Source organism: Stenella coeruleoalba (assembly GCF_951394435.1).
Source record: "Stenella coeruleoalba genome assembly, chromosome: 3".
Classification (NCBI taxonomy): Eukaryota; Metazoa; Chordata; class Mammalia; order Artiodactyla; family Delphinidae; genus Stenella; species Stenella coeruleoalba.
This window is the reverse complement of record NC_137148.1, coordinates 148029407-148054734: the sequence shown is the minus strand read 5'-3', so window position 1 is coordinate 148054734 and position 25328 is coordinate 148029407. Positions and strand designations below refer to the sequence as shown.

The 25328-nt window shown below is 39.3% G+C and overlaps 1 protein-coding gene across 4 annotated transcripts in view; it reads right to left on the bottom strand.

Annotated features, from left to right (window-relative positions):
* The window catches only part of CREBRF (CREB3 regulatory factor), a 59712-nt gene that overhangs the window by 11837 nt on the left and 22547 nt on the right, over positions 1–25328 (bottom strand). For 3 of the 4 annotated variants that reach the window (XM_079915733.1, XM_079915734.1, XM_079915735.1), the window contains exons 2-8: positions 24058–24251; positions 21644–21769; positions 19103–20189; positions 11875–12069; positions 10030–10219; positions 8741–8814; positions 579–701 (exon numbers count right to left, since the gene is read on the bottom strand). In XM_079915733.1, coding sequence (XP_079771859.1) covers positions 579–701; positions 8741–8814; positions 10030–10219; positions 11875–12069; positions 19103–20189; positions 21644–21769; positions 24058–24066 — 1804 coding nt within the window. In that variant the 5' untranslated portion in view covers positions 24067–24251. Of the gene's footprint in view, positions 1–578; positions 702–8740; positions 8815–10029; positions 10220–11874; positions 12070–19102; positions 20190–21643; positions 21770–24043; positions 24252–25328 lie in introns of all 4 variants that reach the window. The other variant, XM_079915736.1, reaches the window with a different exon arrangement.

Below are 25328 nucleotides of genomic sequence, written 5' to 3'. Positions count from 1 at the left end.
TTTGTCTACATTAGCTACCTCTACCCTCCCTGTCAGTATCACTCTGCCTGACTTCTGGATGCCTGCCTCTCTGTTCCTCCCCATGTGGTATAAACTGTTCAGGGATGGAAAACCAGATAATCAAGTCTGTTAGAATCCTGTGAAAGAGTAAAACAAATAGGTAAGAACCTCTATTGAAGTATATACTGCAGGCTTGACAAGGTCAGGGATCTTTATTTTCCCCACAGAAGGTTAAAGTTGCTAGAAGTTTATCTTTCCTAAGCGTTAAAACAGTTCAGTGACGAAGTCTAAATAATAAATTGTGGGGCAGCACAACGCTCACCTGCCCACCTGTAAGCCTAGTAAGCGTCCTAATAAATCACTTCTTGTCTATCAATCAATCAATCAATCAATCGTGGTAACCAGCAGAACATGTTTATGAATGCTAACTCTCAAAAAACAAATCTTCTCATAAAGGGAGGTAACTACAATGAGACCACTTGAGTTTTTCCTTAAAAGAATTTTGAATATTCCCTTGAATCATATACCTTACACTATACGTTATTAATGGTTATTAGTTTATCCAGTGTTCTTCTTACCAAGAGTATCTTTAATGAGGATTTCAAGCTTCTGTCCCATGTTGGGTCCTCTCTCCTCTCTTGGATTCTGTACTCGGTTTACAATCTCTTGCTTGATGGAGTTGATTACAAACAATAAATTATCTGTAAGACAGAACAGGACAGTTGGAGCATGTCATTAACATGGAAGAATTTACTTTTAATTATGTAATAACAGATACTCAATTAAAAATGAAGAACATATAAGAAAACATTAAGCAGTGATGGTTGTAAGCTTTCTTATCCAAAGAGACTAATAATCAAACGATATGCCACTTTTGATAACAGACTGTAGACATGTATCAATGTCCACTATCCTGTAAGCAATTTGCCCTACTTGTCTTCACAGCTATGACAGTGCCTGGTATATTGACTCATAGGGTCTTAGTAAATGTTTATTAAATAAATCGAACAAAGCCCTTCAAAGACAAAGCTTTAAAAACAAATTTCCCGGGCTTCCCCAGTGCCTCAGTGGTTAAGAATCCTCCTGCCAATGCAGGGGACACGGGTTCGAGCCCTGTTCCGAGAAGATCCCACATGCCGCGGAGCAACTAAGCCCGTGCGCCACAACTACTGAGCCTGCGCTCTAGAGCCTGCGTGCCTAGAGCCCGCGCTCCACAACAAGAGAAGCCACCGCAATGAAAAGCCCGCGCACCGCAACGAAGTGTAGCCCCCCCCACGGCAACTAGAGAAAGCCCGCGCACAGCAACAAAGACGCAACGCAGCCAAAAATAAAATAAATAAATTAAAAAAACAACAACAAATTTCCCCACCTTAAGAAGCTTTAAAAAAAAAAAAGAGCAAAGTTAACCAAAAGTAAATAAGGAGGGAAATAATAAATATAAGAGCAGAAATCAATAAAACAGAACACAAACACACAACAGAGAAAGTTAACAAAGCCAAAAGCTGATTCTTTGAAAATATCAACAAAATTGATACCCACTCCCACCCTCATCCCCATCTCCAGCTAGACGGCTTGATCACCTCTACCTAGAATGGAAAACGGGTTATCACTTCAGAATACAGCCATTAAAAGGATAATAAGAAAATGCTATGCTAACAAATTCAAAAACTTGGATGAAATGGACAAATTTATTGAAAATGCCACTTCACAAGAAGAAATGGAAAATCTGAACAGCTCATTTCTAATAAAGGAATTGAATTCATCAAAAAGTATTCCCCAAAGAAAATGCAGAGGGCTTTAATGGAAAATTCTATCAAATGCACAATGAAGAAATAAAATTAATTTCATCAAACTTTCAAAAAAAAAGGAAGAAAGATCATGGCTGAATTCATTCTCTAAGCCCAGTATCTTCAAATACCAAAACCTGACAAAGATATTACAAAAAAAGAAAATCACAGACTAATAACCCTCTTGAATATAGATATAAAAATCCTTGACAAAATATTAACAACAGAATCCAACTTAAAATATCGGAATAGAATCTTACAAAATATTTTCAATAGACTCTAATATAAAAAGGAAAATACATCATAACCAAATAGAGTTTATTCCAAGAATGCAAGGTTGGTTTAATAAAAAGTTAGTTAATATAATTCACCATATTAACAGGGGAATATGTGATACATTACCAGAATAAAGGAAAACAATGTGATTGTTCCAATAAATGCAAAAAAAAAAAAAGGAAAGAAAATGACAGTATTCAGTATCTATTCATGATAAATGAAACTAGGAAAAGAAGGAAACTTACTCAAAATAATAGAGAGCATCTCATCTACAAAAAAACCTACAGCCAATATCAACTTAAAGGTCAAAGTTTCCCCTGCAAACAAGGCAGTCACCACTTCTATTCAAATGTCTCAGACATTGCAACAAGGCAAGAAAAAGAGTTAAAAGGCATAAAGATCAGAAGGGAATAAATAAAGCCATTTCTATTTGCAGATGATGACTGCTTAAATAGAAAATTCCAGGGCATCTACTGGAATATCTACTACTGGAACTAATAAATTTAGCAAGAAAATAAGGTATAAGAGTAATACACAAAAATTCATTTTATATACTACCAAGAAAGAATTTGAAATTTCAAAAATGAGTCCATTTACAACAGCACCAAAAAACATAAAATACTTAGGAATAAATCTAACAAAAGATGGTCAAGCACTCTACATTGAAAACTATAAAACAAGTCAGAGAGAAATTAAAGAAGACCTAACTAGATGGAAAGAGAAACCAAGTTCATGGATAGGAAGCCTCCATTTTGTTAAGATGATAATTCTCTCCAAATTGATCTACAGATTTAAAGCAATTCCAATCAAAATTTCAAGAAACTTTTTTTGTAAAAAGTGATAAACTGATTCCAAAATTTATATGGTCATGCAAAGGACCTAGAATAGCCAAAACAACTTTGAAAGAACAAAATTAGAAGACTAACAAGGACTAACACTGCCTGACTTTCACAATCTACTATCTACAGTAAGACACTATATATTCACATAAAGATAGTCAAATAGATCAATGGAACAGAATACAGAGTCCAGAAGTAGACCCATACGTATAGGATCAACTGATCTGATAAAGGTGCAAAAACAATTAAATGGGGAAAGGAAAGTTCTTTCAATGACTGGTGCTTGATCAACTGGATATTCATATGGGGAAAGGAAATCAACTCTTAGCCTACACCATACATAAGAATTAACCTGAAAAGATCTCATAAACTTAACTGTAAAACCTAAAACTACATAAATCCTAGGAGAAAATATACAAGAAAATACAATTTTTGGAGTCGGCAAAGTTTCTAATTAGAACACACAAAAAATGTAAAATATAAAAGGAAAGACTGACAAATTGGACTTCATCAAAATTGAACATTTTTGCTCTTTGGAAGATGTCAGTGAGAAAACAAAAAGGAAATTCAAAGACTAGTATAAAATATTTTCAATACATATATCAGACAAAGAGCCTGTATCTAGAATAAAGAACTTTTAGAAGACAAAATTTTTAAATGGCAAACTATTTTAATAGATACTTCACATATACACACAAAGTATATGAATAGCCAGTAAGTACAGTAAAGATGTTGAACATCATTAATCAAAGCAATATAAATTAAGACCACAACGAGATACTGCCACATACCACCCATTAGGTTGATTAAAAGTAAGAAGATTGACCGTGCCAAGCGTTGGCAACGATATGGACCAACTAGAACCCTCATACACTGTTTTTGAGAATGTAAAATGGTACAGCTACTTGGAAAACAGTTTGGCGGTTTCCTATACAGCTACTCGTAGGTATTTAACCAAGAGAGATTAAAATATATGTCCACCCAAACACTTGTACGGAAATATTCACAGCAGCTCTGTTACAGCGAAAGCAAACAACCCAAGTATCCATCAATAGGTGAATGGATAAAGAAACTGTAATATATCTAACACAATGGAATACTACTCAGCAATGAAAAGGATTTAACTATTGATATAGATGACATGGAGAAATTTTTTTTTTTTTTTTTTTTTTTTGCGTTACACGGGCCTCTCACTGTTGTGGCCTCTCCCATTGCGGAGCAGAGGCTCCGGACGCACAGGCTCAGCGGCCATGGCTCGCGGGCCCAGCCGCTCCGTGGCATGTGGGATCCTCCCGGACCAGGGCACGAACCCGTGTCCCCTGCATCGGCAGGCGGACTCTCCACCACTGCGCCACCAGGGAAGCCCGAGAAATTTTAAAATAATTATTCAGAGTGAAAGGAGCCAGGCAAAAAAAGAGAATGTATGGTAGGATTCCATTAATATAAAATTCTGAAAATGTAAACTAATCTACAGTGACAGAAAGCAGATCGGGGCTACTAAGGCATAGGAATGGAGGGAGGGTTAGCTTACAAAGGGGCACTATGAAACTTTTGGAGGTGATCAAAGTGTTCATTATCTTGATTGATTTCACATGTATATACATATGTCCAAATGAACCAAATAATACTCTTTAAATATGTAGAGTTATTGTACTTCAATTATACCTCAATAAAGTTGCAGGGGGGAACACATCACCAATTTCAACACACAGGATTCCTATGGTCTGAAATAAATCTCTACTACTTCAGACACTGCTTTGAAATCAATGATGTGTTATTCCTAACCTTGTAATACTTAGAAGAGACCAATCTAGACTAATATTGAAGCGAGAAGTCAGAAATAACTGGGGGTGGGGGGGTGGGGAGGCAGTTTAAAACTACATGCAGGAACAATATATATAAAACGTGTCAGTAAACAAGGAAAGCACAGCTGACTCCCTAAACCACATGAAACAAGAAATTTATGCTTCTTCTCGAATAACTGAGAGAGAACACCATTTACTCAAATATAACGACATTTACATGCAGGCTGGACTTATGAGAAGCAAATGAGGTTCCCTCATCTTCAACAGGTAAAGTAAATCAGGTCACTTTTTTTTTTTTTTTTTTGCGGTACGCGGGCCTCTCCCTGCTGTGGCCTCTCCTGTTGCGGAGCACAGGCTCCGGACGCGCAGGCCCAGCGGCCATGGCTCACGGGCCCAGCCGCTCCGCGGCATGTGGGATCCTCCCGGAACGGGGCACGAACCCGTGTCCCCTGCATCGGCAGGCGGACTCTCAACCACTGTGCCACCAGGGAAGCCCCAGGTCACTTTTAAAAAGAAAGAAAGAAAAAAAAAAAAAACCCACTGTAAAATCAAAATTGAAACAGAGCAGAACAGCTCTTCTCAACCTGGGCAGTGTCCATGCCAGGCCCTGGGGGGAGGGAGGGCAGAGGTGAAGGGTTCTAACAACATCAAAAACTTCTGGGTGAGGAAGCGGAGGCATCTGGCTCAGAAAGTGAGGCCAAACCTTAAATCTCTAACAGATCCCTCCTGTTTTGATTCCATGTTCATCCAAGAATCTTCCAGTTTTAATTTTCTCATGTAGCTTGCTCAGGGATAAAATATGTCAATCAGGATGAACGTCCAATCCTCTTAGTAGCTTTACTTTTCATTCTGAGTCAACAAATCTACATTTGACTCACGGAGCAGCTTCTTGCGAGCTTTGGTAGAAGGAATCAATAGGAGGAGGAGGTTCGGCAGGATAGGACGGGATGAGTAGGACAGTCCTGGGCCCTGAAGCTAGTCCTTGGAACGGTGCTAGTTGATGACAAATTTAAAAGGATAAGGACAACAGAGTACATTTTTTCATAAAGCTAACTTTACTCTGAAATTATGCCTGTCTCAATTTTCTAATGCTAAAATATTCTACCTTGTATGAAATGACAGTAATTGTAGATGATGTTCCTTTTAATGGCTTCACATGGCAAAATATAAAGCTGGCAACACTATGGTTCCCAAGTCCCAAAATCTTTTTCCGATGTCACCGATTTGTAAATCACAAATTCTAGAAACCATTGGGTCAACAGATAGGTAACAGGGCTTCCCTGGTGGCACAGTGGTTGAGAGTCCGCCTGCCGATGCAGGGGACACGAGTTCATGCCCCAGTTCGGGAAGATCCCACATGTAGCAGAGCAGCTGGGCCCATGAGCCATGGCCGCTGAGCCTGCGCGTCTGGAGCCTGTGCTCCGCAACGGGGGAGGCCACAGCAGTGAGAGGCCCGCGTACCGCAAAAAAAAAAAAGATAAGTAACGGATAAAAGTGTTCCACAAAGCAGTAACAGAGTGACTCCCAGATATTTAGAGGAATCAAGGGCACCATTCCCTTGAGAGATGTATCAGAAACTCCGGGAAGAACTTTCAGACTACATGTGGCAAACTACACAGGAGTATCTCATTGCTTCTGAGGTCTTCTAAACCAATAGTCGAAGCTGCTCTTCCCCAGACTGGAGGAGAGAAGCTAGTAAGACAGAAGTGGACGAGAAATAAATGAATGAGAAGATCCTTTTCCTCCATGCTGACTGAGAAGAAAATGCTACCTTTTAAAGACAGGCCTTCAAATGTAAAATAGCTAGCTAGTGGGAAGCAGCCACATAGCACAGGAAGATCAGCTAGGTACTTTGTGACCACCTAGAGGAGTGGGATAGGGAGGGTGGGAGGGAGACGCAAGAGGGAGAAGGAGATATGGGGATGTGTGTATGTGTATAGCTGATTCACTTTGTTGTAAAGCAGAAACTGACACATCATTGTGAATCAATTATACTCCAATAAAGATATTAAAAAATAAATAAATAAAAAATAAAGACAGGCCTTTCCTACATGAAAATATCTAGAGGCTTTAAGCTAGCTTTGGAAACAAGAAACATTTAAGGCCATCAAAAACTCAATGAGATAGAACAACACATTCAGAAATACACATATTCCTGGCCCTTACCAATTCCCCAATTGTTCCACACCCCAGAATATATTTACATCACAGACAGAAAGCATGTGTGCGTGGGCATGCATGTACATATATACAAATGCAAAAACATATGGCCACACAGATGTACATCATTATGGATAAATTTATTAACTGAGTAACACACAGATATATGCCTACATGTGTCCAGAGAAAAAGAGACCAGAAGGCTCCCAGGAGCTCACCACACTTCCCTGCAGTGTGAGTCAGCTGGGTTCTAAAATGAAGTATGAATGTCCATGACATTGCAATCATATATATACTCACAGAGCTCAAGGTCAAAATGCTTCAATAAGCAAGAACGAAAAATAGGAAAATGGGAAGATCTCCATTCCAACAAACCAACTATTGTTTTACCTAATTCATTTACCTTGATTAGAATTCCTGTGTGGTCATTAATAAATAAAACGATCAGTTCCTTTCACAAGTTGTAAACATCACAGTTGGAAATCCTCTTTCTGTCCTCACAAATGGAAACAAGATAACCAAGATAAAGGATTAAGAAAAAACTCCACAACATTTATTGAGCACTTATGTGCCAGACATCATGCTGGACTTAAGAAAACCTCTGGAAACAAATAATAATCGATCATTTAGCCACTGTTCCACTTTCAGATACAATTTAGCCCAAGAGCAACACAGTGAAGAGGACAATTTTAGACGCAAAGGAACATATGAGCTCTTATGCTACCAGGCTTAAGGAAGAGTAACAGAGCAAGGGGAAAAGAAGGGGTGGTTCTTATTACAGAAGATCAAAAGCAGAGCTTTCCAACCCACTAGTTCGTTGTAGAAGGGTTCCAGGTGTATGAGATAATGATCATCTCAGCCCAAAAGGGCCTCCTCCCATCAGCAGCCTACTCTGTTATACTCCAGGATGCCTTAGGGATGATAGTTTTCTGCATGTGCCATGATGTGAAAGATTGGGAAGCACTGATCTAAACCAACGGTTCCCAAATATGTACTAGGATGGTTGCATAAGAGTAATCTGGGGTAGGGGCTTCCCTGGTGGCGCAGTGGTTAAGAATCCGCCTGCCAATGCAGGGGACACAGGTTCGAGCCCTGGTCTGGGAAGATCCCACATGCTGCGGAGCATCTAACCCCATGCGTCACAACTACTGAGCCTGAGCGCTAGAGCTCGCGAGCCACAACTACTGTGCCTGCATGCTACAACTACTGAAGCCCACGTACCTAGAGCCTGTGCTCCACAACAAAAGAAGCCACCGCAATGAGAAGCCCACACACTGCAGCAAAGAGTGGCCCCCACTCGCTGCAACTAGAGAAAGCCCGTGCGCAGCAATGAAGACCCAAAACGTAGCCAAAAATAAATGAATTAAATTAAAAAAAAAAAAAGGTAATCTGGGGTAATGTTAAAAATATGGATTCCTGGGTTCTACTTGCATAGATTACAGTTCAGAGTATCTGGGGAGAAGCCTAGAAATCTACAGTTTAACATGTACACACCAATGATTCTAATGAACAATCACATTTGTAAAACATGTTTCTAAACTATCCACTCAAAGGTTAAAGTATACATTAGTTAATAAAATTGGCTAACCCAGCACACAACTGTAAAATGGAAGTCAGAGATTACCCATGGTCACAAGAGGTGAGCTCTTTAGGATAGAGGTGAGATTTGGCTTGGCGCGCCACAGACGGACATACTAAGAGAAGGACGTGAATGAGTAAGAGTGAGTATATAGCTTACTGAATGGATGAACAAAAAAGAGGCTGGCCTAAAGCTGGGCAGAATACAGGGAAAGCAAATAACAAAACCAAAGAAAAAGAGAGTGGTCAGCAAGGTAAAAGGAAGTTAATCAAATTGTTAAAAGTGTAGGTTTACCATATTCTGTGTTGAGGCCCCATAATTTCACTTTATTAGCTTCATACTGCGCTTTTTTCTTTAACCGACAAGCCCTGTGAAAGGAAGGAGCAATTTAGTTCACTTTTTTTTTTAAAAGGAACATTCAGAATATACTTCTTTTTGCTGCTGTCAGACATTTTCTAATAGCAACCAAAAATCGCTGCCTACTGATGTTTGTATCGAGGGCCTCAATCATCACCCCAAAACATACAATATCATCATTTATCCAAACTGATTTTTTAAAGTTTCAGCATAGATTCAAAAATAAAGCTATGGCTAGTATGCCAAAATAAACAAACAAACACTGACAATACCAAGTGGTGTAGAAGATGTGAATAAGTGTAACCCTCGTATGTTGCTGGAGGGGATGTAAAACAGTACATACAACTACTTCGGAAAACAGTAAATATTGTTTTAATTTACTTCATTACCTTGGAAATAGCTACTCTGGCAGTTTCTTATACAGTTAAACACACACTCCTGGGAATTTACCCAAGAGAAATGCAAACTTATGTTCACATAAACAACTGCAGATGAATGTTTATGGTGACTTTATTCATAATTGCACAAAATTAGAAACCACTCAACTATCCCTCAACCGGTGAACAGATACACTGCAGTGTATCACTTCAAAGGACTACTACTATCAATACTCCTCCACACAACAACATTATGAATCTCAAATTCGTCCTGTGCGATATCAAAGCCAGACTCAAAAGGCTGCATATAATATGATTCCATCTATATTCTGGAAAAGGCGCAACTGTAGGAACAGAAAACAGATCGGTGGTTGTGAGGAGTTAGGGGTGAGAGAGGGAGTTCACTTTTACAAAGAGGCATAAGGAAATATTTTAAGGTGATAAAAATGTTCAATATCTTGACTGTGGTTGTGGTTACATAATTGGATATGTTTGTCAAAACTCACAGAAGGATACACTGAAAGTGAAGAATTTATCAAGTAAATTATACCTCAATAAAAAAACGTGACTTACTGCAAAACAAACAAAAAATAAAGAGCTATGATAAAATTTTTCCTTTTTATACTATAAGGCGCTTGAGTTCATTCACCTCTCCCCTTTAAAAACTTCTTCCATGAAGCATAAATACCATCATTTACTTTCAAGGGAAAAATTATAATACTCTCATTGTAGTATTTATAAAAGTATATTTCTGAAAAAAGGGCCGAGGGCCATCTCCTCTATGAAAGCTCACTGAAGTCTAACCTCACCTCCTAGACTTCAATCACATGAGTAAACATTACCATTTACCTGGAAGCCAGCTTATTTTTTTCCTTCCTTGACCTTGGCCGGGCTGTTAAGGGAAGCTCACTGACTGGAGTCAGATCACTAATCACCTTATTCAGTTTCCGTAGTTCATTGCCTATCTGGAGTAGTTTTTTAGGATTTGGAGTCAGGTCTTCCACATCCGTTCTCCGTGACTTCTTTACTGCATATTTTCCTATAGATGGTTTAAAAGAAGTTTAAGTGAGATCATTTTATTTAACAAGAGATACATTTTATATAGCCATATCTAAAAATCCATCTCTCCCCTCGTCCCTTTTCTTTTTTCAGAGGTCTCAGCATGTGAACAACCTACGCTAGAAGGGCTGGCCTCCTCTCCTTCCCACTTTGTGATGGCAAGAAATGGGGGTAATAGAGCACAACTCCAGCCTTTTCCCAAACCTTCTCCACCTTAAGGTTTCTAGCCCTGGTGTGATGGATTCTTAATTATCTGTATGGAAGTAATAAGCATCTCAAACCTCAGGACTGGAGTCCAAGTTCACCTGCACACAAAAATCAGGGCTAGGGTACAGTATATGGTCAGCAACGAATTTGGAAATTTTACCCAAACCAAGACATTTATGCTACTATGACTGAAAATTTGTCAGACATATATATTCCTGTGTTGGACCCAAAAGTCCAACAAATAAGGATTGCCTTTTCAGAAACCACGTCTTCAGTTAGTTTGATAAATAACATTACAGAAGACTCAAGAAGACTTTCCCTACCACTGCAGGCAAGAGGAATGGCTCTGTCCTCTGAACTACAATACCCTGAACAACTTTCCTACTACTCACTACATGCTACCTGGACCTATTTTTTGGACCCATCTTTTCACTTCTGGTAGAAAATTAATCTGAAGTCAAAAACTAGGCCTTTATTCACTGAAAGATAATAGAGTACAGACCTGGGTGCCAGTGGAAAGGGAAAATGAGGCACAAATATACTTCTGATACAACTTCTGTGTCAAAAATGCTTAGCAACTTATATCTGTAGCATGAGCAACTACTAAACTGTTTACTGAGCTCCAAGCCTACTAGTGCCCCTCACCTTCTCAGTACAGACTTTGGATTAAGGTAAAAACATCTGTGCAGAAGAAATTCTACTCAATTACATCCTCCTGGGTTCACAGATCAAAATCTGGCCTACCTAAGATTATAAGCCTCTCCTGACTCTTACTATTCAATTCTTCCTGCTCCATTCCTTTTCTCCGCAATTGTTCTTCCTTTCTTTCCTTTCCCTCCTCTTTTCTCTCCACCACCGTTTTGATTCCAATCTCCCTGTTTATATTTAGGCCTGGAGATTGGACAAAAATGAAAGACAGAGATGCTAGAGCCCATTCTCTTCTTCCCCAACCCTTCTTGCTTATGGCAACTGTGACAGGTCAGGAATCAGCAGGCTCTTGGGTCATTTCCTGGGTAGGACATATAGAACAAGAAGTGACTACAAATCATTTTTACACAAGCTTTCCTCCCTGTTTAGGTGATGGCTCTCAATACTGATAAACGCTATTTGTGAATGAAGAGCAGTCATAGCAAATACAGCAGCTCTACTGTTCTAGACTCTCCAATTTGCTAGGAAGGGTTGAATACCTACATATAATGTATAATGATTAAGCATTATGGTTTACTATCTCTATTTAAAAGTGACATGAAATATCCAGGACTGATGGTTACACCAAGACTTATCATGGTGATCATGGTGCATGCAAATGTCAGATCACAATGTAATACACCTGAAACTGATATAATATTGCACATCACCTATATTTCAATAACAAGAGAAAGGAAGGGAGGGAGGGAGGGAACATACATGATCACAATCCCCTCTTACCATGATGTAAGCCATTTTTCTGATACATGTTACTTGGCAAGGTATCTCTGTTCCATTCAGATGGCCTTAGCATCCTCTCTTGCTGTGATGGTGTGAGTTGTTCACTATACTCCCAGAAGTACCTTCTTTTACCTCTCTTCCGAGAGGTAATTGAAGTCATCTCCTTCAAATCTTCCACAGAATCATTTTCATAGCCTTAAAAAAAGAAAGCCCCCCGCCCCGATTTTAAGTTCCGTACATTTCAATAAACCAATCAGGACAAACAAAAAGATCCCCTCTATTTACCATCTGACACATTTCCTTTCATCAAAAAACAGTATTAACATGTCAAAGATAATAAACCAAATCTATAAAATAACTTTTAATATAGAAATCTCTAATTCAAAATATTTAGAGACTAATAAACAGAGATAACTACACTGTTTACCTTCCTTAGGTTTCTCTTTGGTTAGTATATGACACTTTCTTTTTGTATCTTCACATGAGATTGAGAGAATGAAATACAGCCACAGGAAAACAAACAACCCAATCAAAAAATGGGCAGAGGGGCTTCCCTGGTGGTGCAGTGGTTGAGGGTCGGCCTGCCGATGCAGGGGACACGGGTTCGTGCCCCGGTCCGGGAGGTCCCACATGCTGTGGAGCGGCTGGGCCTGTGGGCCATGGCCGCTGAGCCTGCGCGTCTGGAGCCTGTGCTCCGCAACGGGAGAGGCCACAGCAGTGAGGGGCCCACGTACCGCCAAAAAAAAAAAAAAAAAAAGAAAGGGCAGAAGACCTAAATAGACATTTCTCCAAAGAAGACATGCAGATAGCCAACAGGCACGTGAAAAGATGCTCAATATCGCTAATTATCAGAGAAGTGCAAATCAAAACCACAATGAGGTATCACCTCACACCAGTCAGAATGGCCATCATTAAAAAGTCCACAAACAATAAATACTGGAGAGGGTGTGGAGAAAAGGGAACCCTCCTACACTGTTGGTAGGAATGTAAATTGGTGCAGCCACTATGGAGAACAGTATGGAGGTTCCTTAAAAAACTAAATATAGAGTTGTCATAGGATCCAGCAATCCCACTCCTGGGCATATACCCGGAGAAAACTCTTAACTCAAAAATACACATGCACCCCAATGTTCATAGCAGCACTATTTACAACAGACAAGACTTGGAAGCAACCTAAATGTCCACAGACAGATGAATGGATAAAGAAGATGTGGTGTGTGTATATATATATATATATATATATATATATGTATACACACACACACACACACACACACATACATACACACACACACACACACACACCAGAATACTACTCAGCCATAAAAAAGAATGAAATAATGCCATTTGCAGCAACATGGATGGACCTAGAGATTATCGTATTAAGTGAAGTCAGACAGAGAAAGAAAAATAAGTATCATATGATATCACTTATATGTGGAGTCTAAAATATGATACAAATGAAGTTATTTATAAAATAGAAACAGACTCACAGACATAGAAAACAAACCTATGCTTACCAAAGGGGAACGTGGTGGGAGGGATAAATTAGGAGTTTGGGATTAGCAGATACAAACTACTATATATAAAATAGATAAACAGCAAGTTCCTACAGTATAGCACAAGGAACTATATACAATATCTTGTAATAACCTATAATGAAAAAGAATATATATATGTATAACTGAATCACTTTGCTGTACACCAGAAACTAACACAACATTATGTAAATCAACTATATTTCAATTAAAAAAAAAGAAATACAGGCACAGAAATGTTAAAAAGTACCATTAATTAACGGTACTTAGACACTATACAATTATTTTTAACGTCTTCTGTCTAATATTTATGCATCTGAAACATCCCCAGACAGAAAGCTGTGTGCATTTCTGGGAAGGTATCCTATGAAGCAGAATTCTGTGAGGTAGCAGTGGTTTTCTTCCTACTTCCCACAATACGCTTTTTGTAAAAGTACAAAAATGACAGTTCTCACACAGGCTATTCAAATAAAAACTTATATGCCTATTCTAACTAATATTTTATTGGAAGCAATTTGCATTTACTTCACTTTTTAAGAAGTTATTTTCCCTACTAATAGGAAGTTTCAGAAAATACTTAATTCTGAGCTGCTAGAACTACTGGTCAGACCCAATACAGAATAACCTATAAATCTAAAATACCCTCAGAGCATGCCCATCTTAGAGATTACTCCACCTAATTAGTACTAGGTACCTGGGGCAATGGAGATGGGCTGTGCACGGGGTGTATACAGCCCTAAACCTAAGGTAGCAAGGAAAAACTGGATGGCAATGGCCAAGCAAAATGACCATTTTCCCTCCTAAAAACATGACTCCTCTGGAACTGACACTAAGAAAGTGATGACATCTGGACATTTTGGAAATAAAAATCGAATTTTAGAATTTTGCCAGGTTTTCTTCACATTAAGAGTTAATTAGGAACATGATTCCATTTATTCGACATTGTGGGAAAGGCAAAAGTACAGGGACAAAGTGGTTGCCAGAGGTTGGGGGTGGAGGGAGAGGCTGACTATAAAGGAACGGGAGGGAAATCTGGGGGGTGATCAAACTATTCCGTACCTTGATTGTGGTGGTGGTGGTTTCATGATTACATGCACTCGTCAAGACTCAAAGAAGTGTACACTTAAAGAGGGGTGAATTTTACTGTTATGCCTCGATAAACATGACCTTTGAAAAAAGAATCAATTCAGAGAGCAGAATGATTTCGAGGCAACAGTAAAGACAAGCTTTTGTAGCACTGCTGGCTTAACAGCATTAAAATGCTCATGTAGTACTTTAAAACAAATTAAAAAAACACAAACAAAACAACAACATGGCAAGCAGTGTGACAGAGAACCTTAGTTCTTCTTAAGAAATGAGGCACAGACTACCCTGGTGGCACAGTGGTTGAGAATCCGCCTGCCAATGCAGGCAACACGGGTTTGAGCCCTGGTCCGGGAAGATCCCACATGCCGTGGAGCAACTAAGCCTGCAAACCACAACTACTGAGCCTGCATGCCACAACTACTGAAGCCCGTGCATCCTAGAGCCCACATGCTGCAACTACTGAGCCCACGCACCTAGAGCCTGTGCTCCACAACAAGAGAAACCACTGCATGAGAAGCCCGTGCACCACAACAAAGAGTAGCCCCCGCTTGCCGCAACTAAAGAAAAGCCCGCATGCAGCAACGAAGACCCAACGCAGCCAAAAATACAATTTAAATAAATAAATAAGAAATGAGGCACAAGTGACACAATCATTTTTGGAAATCTGATTTTTAAAAATTCTGTTAGATGCATAAAGTAATATTTTTTTATTTACTTGTGTTAATGTATCACTTTAAATTAAAGGACTTTATCTTATTCCAGTTATCAACCTAGCTTTGGAAAAGGTGCAAGGGCTACATGCTTCTGCCAGAAATGGCCTTTTTAAAAAGGCCTTTGCTCCATGAGGCCAAGCTAAAATTACTGGCTCACAGAGACTACCCTAGTATGGCTGGGAACACCTCAACACAGGCAGCACCAACCAAAACACTCCCATCTTCCTATCAATGTCAAGAACTGGTGTCCCAAGTCTATCCCGGCCCAAAGTATAAGGTAAACATTTTTACATACAGCTCCCTCAGGCAACCCATCCCCTGACACTTTATTTGATATGCTCCCTCAGTGGCCTAGATTTCTGGCAAAACACTTTCTCTCTCATTTAATGTACTCACATATTTCACTCACAGATGTTTCATTTGAGGCTTCTAAGAACTGGGTAGGAAGAGGTTATTAACCCTATTTACACAAAGAAACATGCTCAATGGAGGGTTTAAGTGATTTGGCAGAGCTGGGACTGGCTCAGGCCCCATGACTCCAGCTCCAAATGGGCTTCCCGCTTTGCCTGTGCCTATCTAGTTAAATGGTCTAAACAGATTTTTTCCCCCCACATATATTCCACGTTAAATCCAAAGAGTCATTAGGATTTGGATTTCTTCTCTCCCACCCAAATTAATAACCAGTTTTATTTACTTACATATGTTCAGCATTTTCCCAAAAAAAGTATTTAAGGGTTATCAGTTTTCTTTGACCTAATATTTTAATATTTTCTAATAGCATACACCATGAACTCACAATAACACACATACACACAATGGATTTGTTAAAGTCATCTGCCTTTCAATACAGAGACTACTGTGATCAAGTAGAATGCATGAAAATTATATTCCCAGATCACTGGTCTTGCATTTAAGGTGATTAAATATTTCTTGAAGTGTGTTCTGAGGAACACTATTACTATAAAATGTCTTCAATCCCAAGTGAGTTCTGTGATCAAATAAATTTTAAGAAATTCTTGTCCTGAATCTTTCTCTTGCCAAGTCACAGTACACATAAGATCAGAAGACTGAGAAATCATGACAGTAAATAAACCCACTCAACTCTAAGTTGCATGAAGATAAGGATCATGTCTATTTTGTTCATCTCTGCATAGCCAAAAATTAGTACACACAGTGCCTAACACAAAAATAGGCACCCCCACACACAATTTTTTTTTAACAAATCAATGATTTGTTTAATGTAACATTTCCTATGGAGCCTTTTCCATTTTCTTTTCATTTGATGGATCACCATATTGATCTAACTCATTCCTTCCTGACACAGTTACCAAAACGTAGTCAAAAAGGCCTAAAATTCTGATCACACGTCTTTGGTTAGTGCAGATTACTGCCATTAAGCTGGTAAAGTCAATCATGAAAATCCTTAGTAGGGATTACAAAATAAACTCTCATTCTGGGGGCCTAATTCTTAGCCTTACAACCATGTAATTCCATGACCCCAAACAGTTGTAGCCTGTCCACAGAATAGGCTCTATTAAAACTTGGGAGCAAGTCCAGAGTAGGGACTGAAACTCCATTTTACACCTTTCCTGGAGCTTTGTAGGCTCAGGCACTGTTGTAGCCAACTGCCAAGAAACAGCATCAAGGGAGCTAGTCATCACAAAAGGGCCTTTGTAAACTGCTGCAAATTAAACCAATCAACCCACTCTGAAGAAACTATAACTATCCCACTTTTCTGCTTCAAAGAATTTCTTCTTGCCTCTCACCAATAACTCACATTTGTATTCTTAAAGTCACTTGTTTAGCTCTTTCTTCCAAGAAGAAGGGAAATTTTCATTAGCAAATGAGAATAAGCCCCCAAAATACCATAAAATATCATTGATTTGTGGATAAGGCATGTCATTTGTTGACATTTGTGAGAAGTGTCCAAGTAATACTAACCAAAGAGGTTTTACTTCAAGTCAACTGGAAGTGAGTGAATTAAATGCCATCCAAATATTTAGTATTGTTAAATAGTGCCAATAAGAGGGGTTCACCCTGACAAATGCCAGCTAACACATCTCTGTTTAAAGCACTGTTGGTTGCTTAACACCAACAAACTCACAAATCAGGGCTCTCCCGCCCCACCCCCGACAAGAGTCAAAAGGCTGAGAAAATGGAAATGAGGGTCAACTTATCAAGTGGTTTCTTTTCATGGACCTACTCATCTCTCAACACATTTATCCTTGTGAAATCAAGTCAAAAGATCAAGGATGACTGGAGTTAAAAGTCAACGAAAAGCAGGAATTCCCTGGCAATCCAGTGGTTAAGACTCCACGCTCTCATTGTCGAGGCCCAGGTTCAATCCATGGTCAGGGAACTAAGATCCCACCAAAAAAAAAAAAAGTCAAAGAAAAGCAAAACTACAACCAGAAGTGGAATAAACAGTATAGTCCTTGCCTGCCTTGCTTGGTGATAGTGGGATTTACCGACTCCCTCAGATTTATATATTCCTTTTAGCACCAGCCAGTAAAGGCATTTTCTTCCCCATACTTTCCACTTCCTAGTTATCACCCTAGTTATCACTCCTTGTCTCAACCCTTACCCTCCCTCCTACCCTAATTCTAAATATGGGACTCAAAACAATAGGACTGACCTGTCAGGTTTTAAGGACCACTCATGGAGAGCACTTTGGTCTCCCTATGGGAGGGAGCTATATAACTTACTGCTAACTGCAAAGACAGTTTGAAACACCTCAAAGCAGATTTCATTAACTTGTTGAGAGAGAAGTTTTCCTGCTAAGTAGAAAAGACAATTGTTCTGTCTAGACTATACTGAGTGCTAAAGTAAGCCAAAGAAAAGGCATAAACCCTTTTCCTCCACCTTTTCCTTACTTGAAAATCCACTCAAGTCAAACAACTTAATTGTCTCAAATGCATAAATCTAAGCATTTGTGCAATAGAAAGATTTCACTAAGAGGAAAGTCTCTGGGCAATAATATGCTTCACTGGCTACAATATAGCTACTATGGCTGAAAAACCTTTCTGAAAATTAAATACCAATGTTTATACTGGCTGAAATTCCAACAATGGAAGGGCTCTCTTTGACAATTTATATTTTTCTTAATAACTTGGTCTTTTATGTAGAAGTTATAGTGCCAATATTATTTTTGAAGAAAATAACTTTCGCTTAAATGTGAAGATCTTCACTTCTTTGTGCATTTAACTGTGTGCCACTTGGCAACACCATTTTCATAAATAAACTGCACAAGCCAACAGTGGCAAAAGCCCAACCATGTACATGCTGAAGTGAACCAGTTCCCCACAGGTTTCATTTTCTTTCTCCCTTTTTTTTATATGCACTGTATATAAATAGAGCAGAGACTCCTTCATGCTCATTAAATTACAGCATGTATTTTTCTTCAGTGGAAAAATACTGTGCAAATGAAAGATGCAGCAGACACAAAGAAAAAGCTCTCTTTTACCTTATTCATTAAGTAGGCTTTGTTGGTTATTAGGGATGAGTAATATAAACCATCATTGCTTGGTTCACCATTCTAGGGACTCCAAACATACCTCAATTATAACAGAGGAACACATGCAGAAATAGGAATATTTTTTAAACCAATCAATTTTGGCATCTTTGCACAGCTGCTCAAGACAGTAACAAATCAGATCACTTAACATAAGATAAACTAAGAAGAAGCCCTCGAGGAATCAGCATATGAACTACACATGAGCAAGAGTGATTATTTTAGAGCTGTTTCAATAGATAAAAGCAATTACATATCCAAGTCAAGATACTAAGTCATTTAATCCCCAAACTAAGACAAAGAAAGCAACCACAGCAAAACTTTCTATTTCAAGAGAGTAGCAAAAAGTCAATTCAGTAAGCCTCCAAGCACTACAATACCTGGTTCAGAGAAAGTGTCACTGATGTCATCATCCTTGTCATCTTCATAATCCTCTTCCTCTTCTTCCTCTTCCTCGTTTTCAGAAAGTTCGTGCTCGCTGCCAAATCCTTCATCATGGTCCTCATCGTCAACATCTTCCTCATCCTCCTCCTCTTCTTCAGGACTGCATTTGGTTGGCTGTTCACCCAAGTTGTCAGAGACAAAAAGGGAATAATTGTGCTCTTCTTTTTTCTGGGATGAATCTGAGACCGATGTGCTGGCAGAAAGGCTGCTACTCTCTCCTGCTGCAATAGACACAGGCCCCTCCTGGGGCAGGGGACTGAGTAATAGTTCCTGGGTTTCTTTAAAAGGCAAAGCTGGAGTGGCATGGCCCTGCAGAGGCTCCGTCCCTTTTTTCTCTGGTCTTTTGGCTACGGCACCACAGTAGCAGGTGTTCTCCTTTGCTGCATCTGCATGAACCTGGCTCAGTAGAGGCCGGCTCTGCTGCACTGGGTTGATCTTTACCTTTGCCTTTTTCACATAGTCTTTACATTCAACATGAAAGTTCACTTTTTCATTATGATACATGTTGGTCTTCACCATGATTTGTGTGCTTGAAGTGGGTTTACTTGCTTTTTGGACACAGTCTGACAAAGGGACCTCAGCCTGAAGAGTCTTAGAAGAACACACAGGAGCAGCTGCTCTACTTGCGATCTTTTTACCAGGGAATGATGAGGGCAAGGGATTTTGTTTGACACTGAAAAGTGAATCAGGGTAATAAAGGGAATCAGAAACAGACTGAGAGTCCTCGCTATTAAGCTGGGCCAAAGTTGGAGTTTTACTTATGACCTCTTCATCTTGGTAAGGGCTAGAAAAGTCATCGAGACCCAAGTAATCCACTTCTTTTGTTCCCCAGATGTCACAGCTGGTTAGTTTGGTGTACTTCGTTAAGTCTTCACAGTATGTATCCCACTGTTCCCAGTTTGAGGTTAAAGTACCCTCGTTATCCAGGACATCTGTGAAAGACTCCAGATTTTCAATGTCTTTGCAGTCCTCCAAAGAAAGGAAGTTGTCTCTAGGATTTTGCTGGTAGTTCATCTCTCTATCCTGAGAAAGGTTTAAAAAAATATATAAATCACATACTGTAACTGAGGAAAGAATTATTTACCTCCATCCTCACTTTCATGCATCAAATTGATAAATCAGTACTCAACCTCTGGTCTGCTTTTACGATAAACACTACTTACATGACACTCTACCATTCCATTTAATATCATTTCCTCGGGCAAGGAAAAAAAAAAAAGGGAAAATATGTCCCCTGAGAAACTTAGGTATGGTTCAGGGCTCTTGAACTTCACTGTAAACACTCTTCCCGAAAAAAAGTTTACATTTCCTGATCTTTAACTTAGAAGGATTTTGGGACCCTCTCAGAAACAAGCTTCAGTTATAAAGCAAATAACAAAGGCCTTACCTTCATCACAGAATATGTCTTCCTAAGTGAGAATTTAAACATAGAGGTGAAGAGCAATCCAAAGAGAGGTGCAACTCAGTCACAGAAAGATAAAATCTTTGGTAAGACCTCGTAATAACTCTTGGGCATGGGAAAGTACTTTAACTCCTCATGAGTAGAGAGATGATTTTTTAAATGTCAGTAAGACTATGCAGCCATTAAAAGGAATGCAGTTAAGCTCTAATGTACTAGGATGAAAGGCCACTTACCATGTTTTTATGTTAGAAAGAGTTAAGTTACAGAATACTGTATCAATGATATGTCATCCAATTTAAAATATTCATATATTTATATATGCATAGAAAAACTCTGTTAGTGGTAATTATCTCTGGGGAGAAGGTTTGGTGGGTGGAGGCTCAGGAAGAAAATGAGGAAATTTTCAGTTTTCCAGTTTGTTTTTGTTCTGTTTTTGATTTCTCCATTTGTTTGTGGGGTTTTGGTTTTTTTTTTTTTTGGTTGCACGTATGTCTCCGTGTGTTTTAACAGCTTTATTGAAATATAGTTTATATACCACAAAATTCACCTCTATTAAGCGTACAACTCAATAATTTTTAGCAAATTAACAGATTTGTGTTAGTTTTCCAGTTTTGATATACCTCCGTGTTTCTGAAGTTGCATGTAATTTAAGTTATTTTTAAAGTCTTTTTCTTAAGAATCTTAAGTGTCTTTTTACCTCGAGAATAAATAATTAGTATATTCAGATGTTGCTTGGATTTGCTACCCTTGTCTCACATTCTCTGTGTCATCTGCCTTGCTCAATGTTATCAGTCCTAAATATCCCAGTTGAAAAGTCCTTTAGCAGTTAGGCATATTAAAAAGACGGCTTCTACCTTCATCGTCAAAAACTAGAGTTAAGGATATTTAGATAACCTTTCCTCTTACTATTTTCAATGGGCTCATACACCCTTCTAAAATACCAGACTGATAGTGACAAGTAAAAAATTTGGCCTGATCACATCATTTTTTCTTTTTAGACATTTATAAATAAAAAAATGATACAACACCTTTACCTCAAATCGATTAAAGCAGAATCCAAGAAAATGTTACTTACCAGTTCATACATGAAATCTGGATCTGAACTGTTTGCTAAGAGATCTGTGCTCGTCAGAGTCTGTTCTGAAAAGGTGTGGCTTCGAAAGGCATCCCCAAAAGGCGGATCCATTCCGCTTACACTAGGCTACAACAGAGTGATTTTAATTTTGGAAAGTTAACGACTGCTTCGAGACCAGTTTATTACACACAAGCCCCACCCTCACACCTACTAAATAATTATCTTTAAAACAATTTTGTATTTTTTCCTGCTTTTTAATTTTAGTACATTTAAAATATCTAACTAACATTAAACTATGGAATTATATTACGAAAATAACTAAGATGCATCAAACATTGGAAAAGGAATAGACTGGAAATTGTTAATTATACCTAACTTCTAAAAACTAAAGCTTATTTAGCCACCAGAGTCAGCATGTAGTACCTAATGAGTACTTTTATTTATTAGCTATTGTAACATTTCTTCAAATCCATCTCTAACAACACTCGCTGTTCTAACTCCAGAAAGTGGAGAATCCCCTGCCATTTCTTCGGGTCTGAAGAGATAGCAAGACAGTCTCTATACTCCTAAATGAGTTCAATGTCTTATTTCCCAAAACAAGTGTAAGACCATTTGGGCATCTCTAGTCCAACTAATGCCTCCAGGAACGTGATGGAGTCAGGATCAGCCAAATATCAAAAAATCTGCTGCGTGAGGCCAGTAACTGGTGCATGAACTCAGTAGCCTTAATCGTGATCCCTGAGAAGGATACAATTTCTATGATAAATAAGAAAGGGAGAAAAAAAGGCTCGGCACCCAGAGTTGATGCTCCTTCTTTTCTCTTTATCCCCCCTTTATCATTTCAAGGTCTAAACAAATCAGTTCAGAGTGAAGTTCAGGCTAAGACTACTAAAGTGGCCCAAACAAGTCAAAGTCCTCACTTTGAAATCTAACTTGGATAAAGGAAGATGGGAAAGAATACAAATTCCCTGTTTGCCTTTTTGTTCTTCTCTTGCAAGTTTCTGTCAAAACTTTTAAAATTATATTAGTCTACTTGCTTATATTTCTCTATTCATATACCTTCTACCTACCACAGACTGACCCCTTTTCACACACTCTTTCACCATGTTTTCCTTCATGGGTACTTCCCATCCCATTCTTTTCTTTCTCTAATTTTCCGCAAGCTTGCCAGGTTGCAAGCTCAAAATAAGTGTTTTATAGACCTAAATTCAAGTATTCAATAAATAGCGAATGAAACCTTGAATGGGAAAGAACTCAAAATGGGTATCTGCAGTCCACTTGGTATAGTGGTTGGGGTGGAGGGAGGCCACTGCTCTTTTTACTATCAGCTAGCAAACCCCCTTTTGCCTCCGCTGCCTGTCTCCAAATCACTGGACCATCTCCGCAAGTTGCCGATTTCCTGTGCTCGAGGCACAGTTCTGCCTGGCCCCACATAAAGCCACCTCAGAGTCCCTGCCCTCTCATTATTTCTAGGTTTCTCCCCAGCATAAAAAGAGGGGGGACAGGGCTTCCCTGGTGGCGCAGTGGATGGGAGTCTGCCTGCCAATGCGGAGGACGCGGGTTCGATCTCTGGTCCGGGAGGATCCCACGTGCCGCGGAGTGGCTGGGCCCATGCGTCGCAGCTGCTGAGCCTGCGCTCTGGAGCCCGTGCTCCGCGGCAGGAGGGGCCGCCGCAGTGGGAGGTCTGCGCACCGCGGCTAAGAGTGGCCCCCCTCGCCGCGGCTGGAGAGGGCCCGCGTGCAGCAGCGGAGACCCAACGCAGACAAAAAAAAAAAAAAAAAGTGGGGGAGGGATAAGACCTAACCACGGGAGGGGGAAGGGAAGAAGTTTGGATATGCCGAATAGGGACTAACAGGACTTCATTTATTGTTTCAGTGATTGCCTCAAACCAGAACTGAGCAATTCAAAGTAGTTACCATGATATAAATAGTCATCCTTAGACATGTTTTGTGGGAGGTATAGGTATATGTGTGTGTGTGTGTGTGTGTGTGTGTGTGTGTGTGTGTGTGTGTGTGTGTGTGAAAGACAGAAAGGTCGAAGTCCCTCACCATTTCCTCCTAACTGAATTCAATGGGCATGAAGGGAAAGGAACAATTGGGAAACTAGAAGAAGATAGAGGGGATGAAAATGGGCTTTCTGTGGCAGATTAATTTTCAGGGGAGTTGGTTTAGACCCCATAAAAGCCAGCACCTCTGCTACCTTCTAACCAACTTTTCCTTCACATTGTTCCCTGTGTCAACCTCATTAAATTTCAAAGCTATAGCAAAGGAAGGACATGTATTCAAAACCAGTTGAGATCAGCAGCAAAATGTCTTTAAAAGATATTATAGCAAGTTGTGTTAAGATTCAGAGAACTTACTGAACCAACTGCAGTGGGAAAATATAAAACTTTGCACCTACTCTGTATGATTTACCTGAGGCATTTCCAAGCCCAGATCCTGTGAGTCCGATCCCAAACTTCTTTTTTTTCTCGTTTGTAAATTCCTTTCCAGCTTTACTTTTAATTTCAAGATCAAAGATGATTTTCACAATAAACAGTAGGTTTCCCAGAATGCCTTCAATTCAACTGCTTGTATCACTGTTGTTTTTTTAATAATTCTGTGCGAATCTGTCAACAACACAAAGTAACTTCACTGAAAGCCACTAGAAACAAGTTGACCTTTCAAAAATAACATTAACAAAGAACACTTTAAAGGAATAAGTACTGTGATTGTACTATCAAGAATTTAGGCCATTTTTTAGTACCAACTATTCTGAAATTCACCATCCCTCCCTTTATTTGTTTCTACAATAGGACTGGTCAATAACCAACTGGCACCATTAAAAAAAAAAAAAAAACGGTGACAAAATTAACATAGGCCTGGGACTTCACTGACAGTCCAGTGGTTAAGACTCCATGCTTCCAATGCAGGGGGCACAGGTTCGATTCTCTGGTTGGGGAACTAAGATCCCACATGCCCGGTGGTACGGCCAAAAGGAAAAAAAATATTATTAACATAGGCCCATCTTTCCTGTGATCTAAAAATGTATTTTACTTAATGTTAAAATAAACCTCCCATTCTCTTCATGTTTTGTATGAGAAAACATAATGTCTCAGCAATTCCATCTACTGTATAATCATTACTGCTAAGTGAACCTACATTTTATATCTCTCATAAATGTACAAGAAGAGCAATGAATATATATCACCAATAACAGAATTTAATATATCCTCTACATTACATAAAATCATGTTCATAATGGTATACGCAGCATTATTCTTTGAGTTATAAGTGAAATCTGTCCTTGAAGTAATTATTCCAGTAAGCTCTGAACATGTATGTTGAGAGGCGAAACAGGGATAAGGACTACTTTGCAGAGTGGTTTCAAGGGTTAAATTAAATGACTGCAAGTCACCTGGCATAGGGTCTTGACTGTGGTAGAAACTGACAGGTTAGTTCCCCTTTCCCTCCTCTGTGAAGGCTTTAATCAAGAAGAACTAAACAGCTATACCCACTTCATCATCTCTTCCTAGATAAGTGGTCCTCAAAGTGTGATCCCAGGACCAGCAGCATCAGCATCAACCTGGAAATCTGTTACTAATGCAATTCTTGGGCTCCAGCCCAGACCTACTAAAGCAGAAATTCTGAGCGTAGGGCCCAGTAATGTGTTTTAACAAGCCCTCAGGGTGATTCTGCTCCTCTCT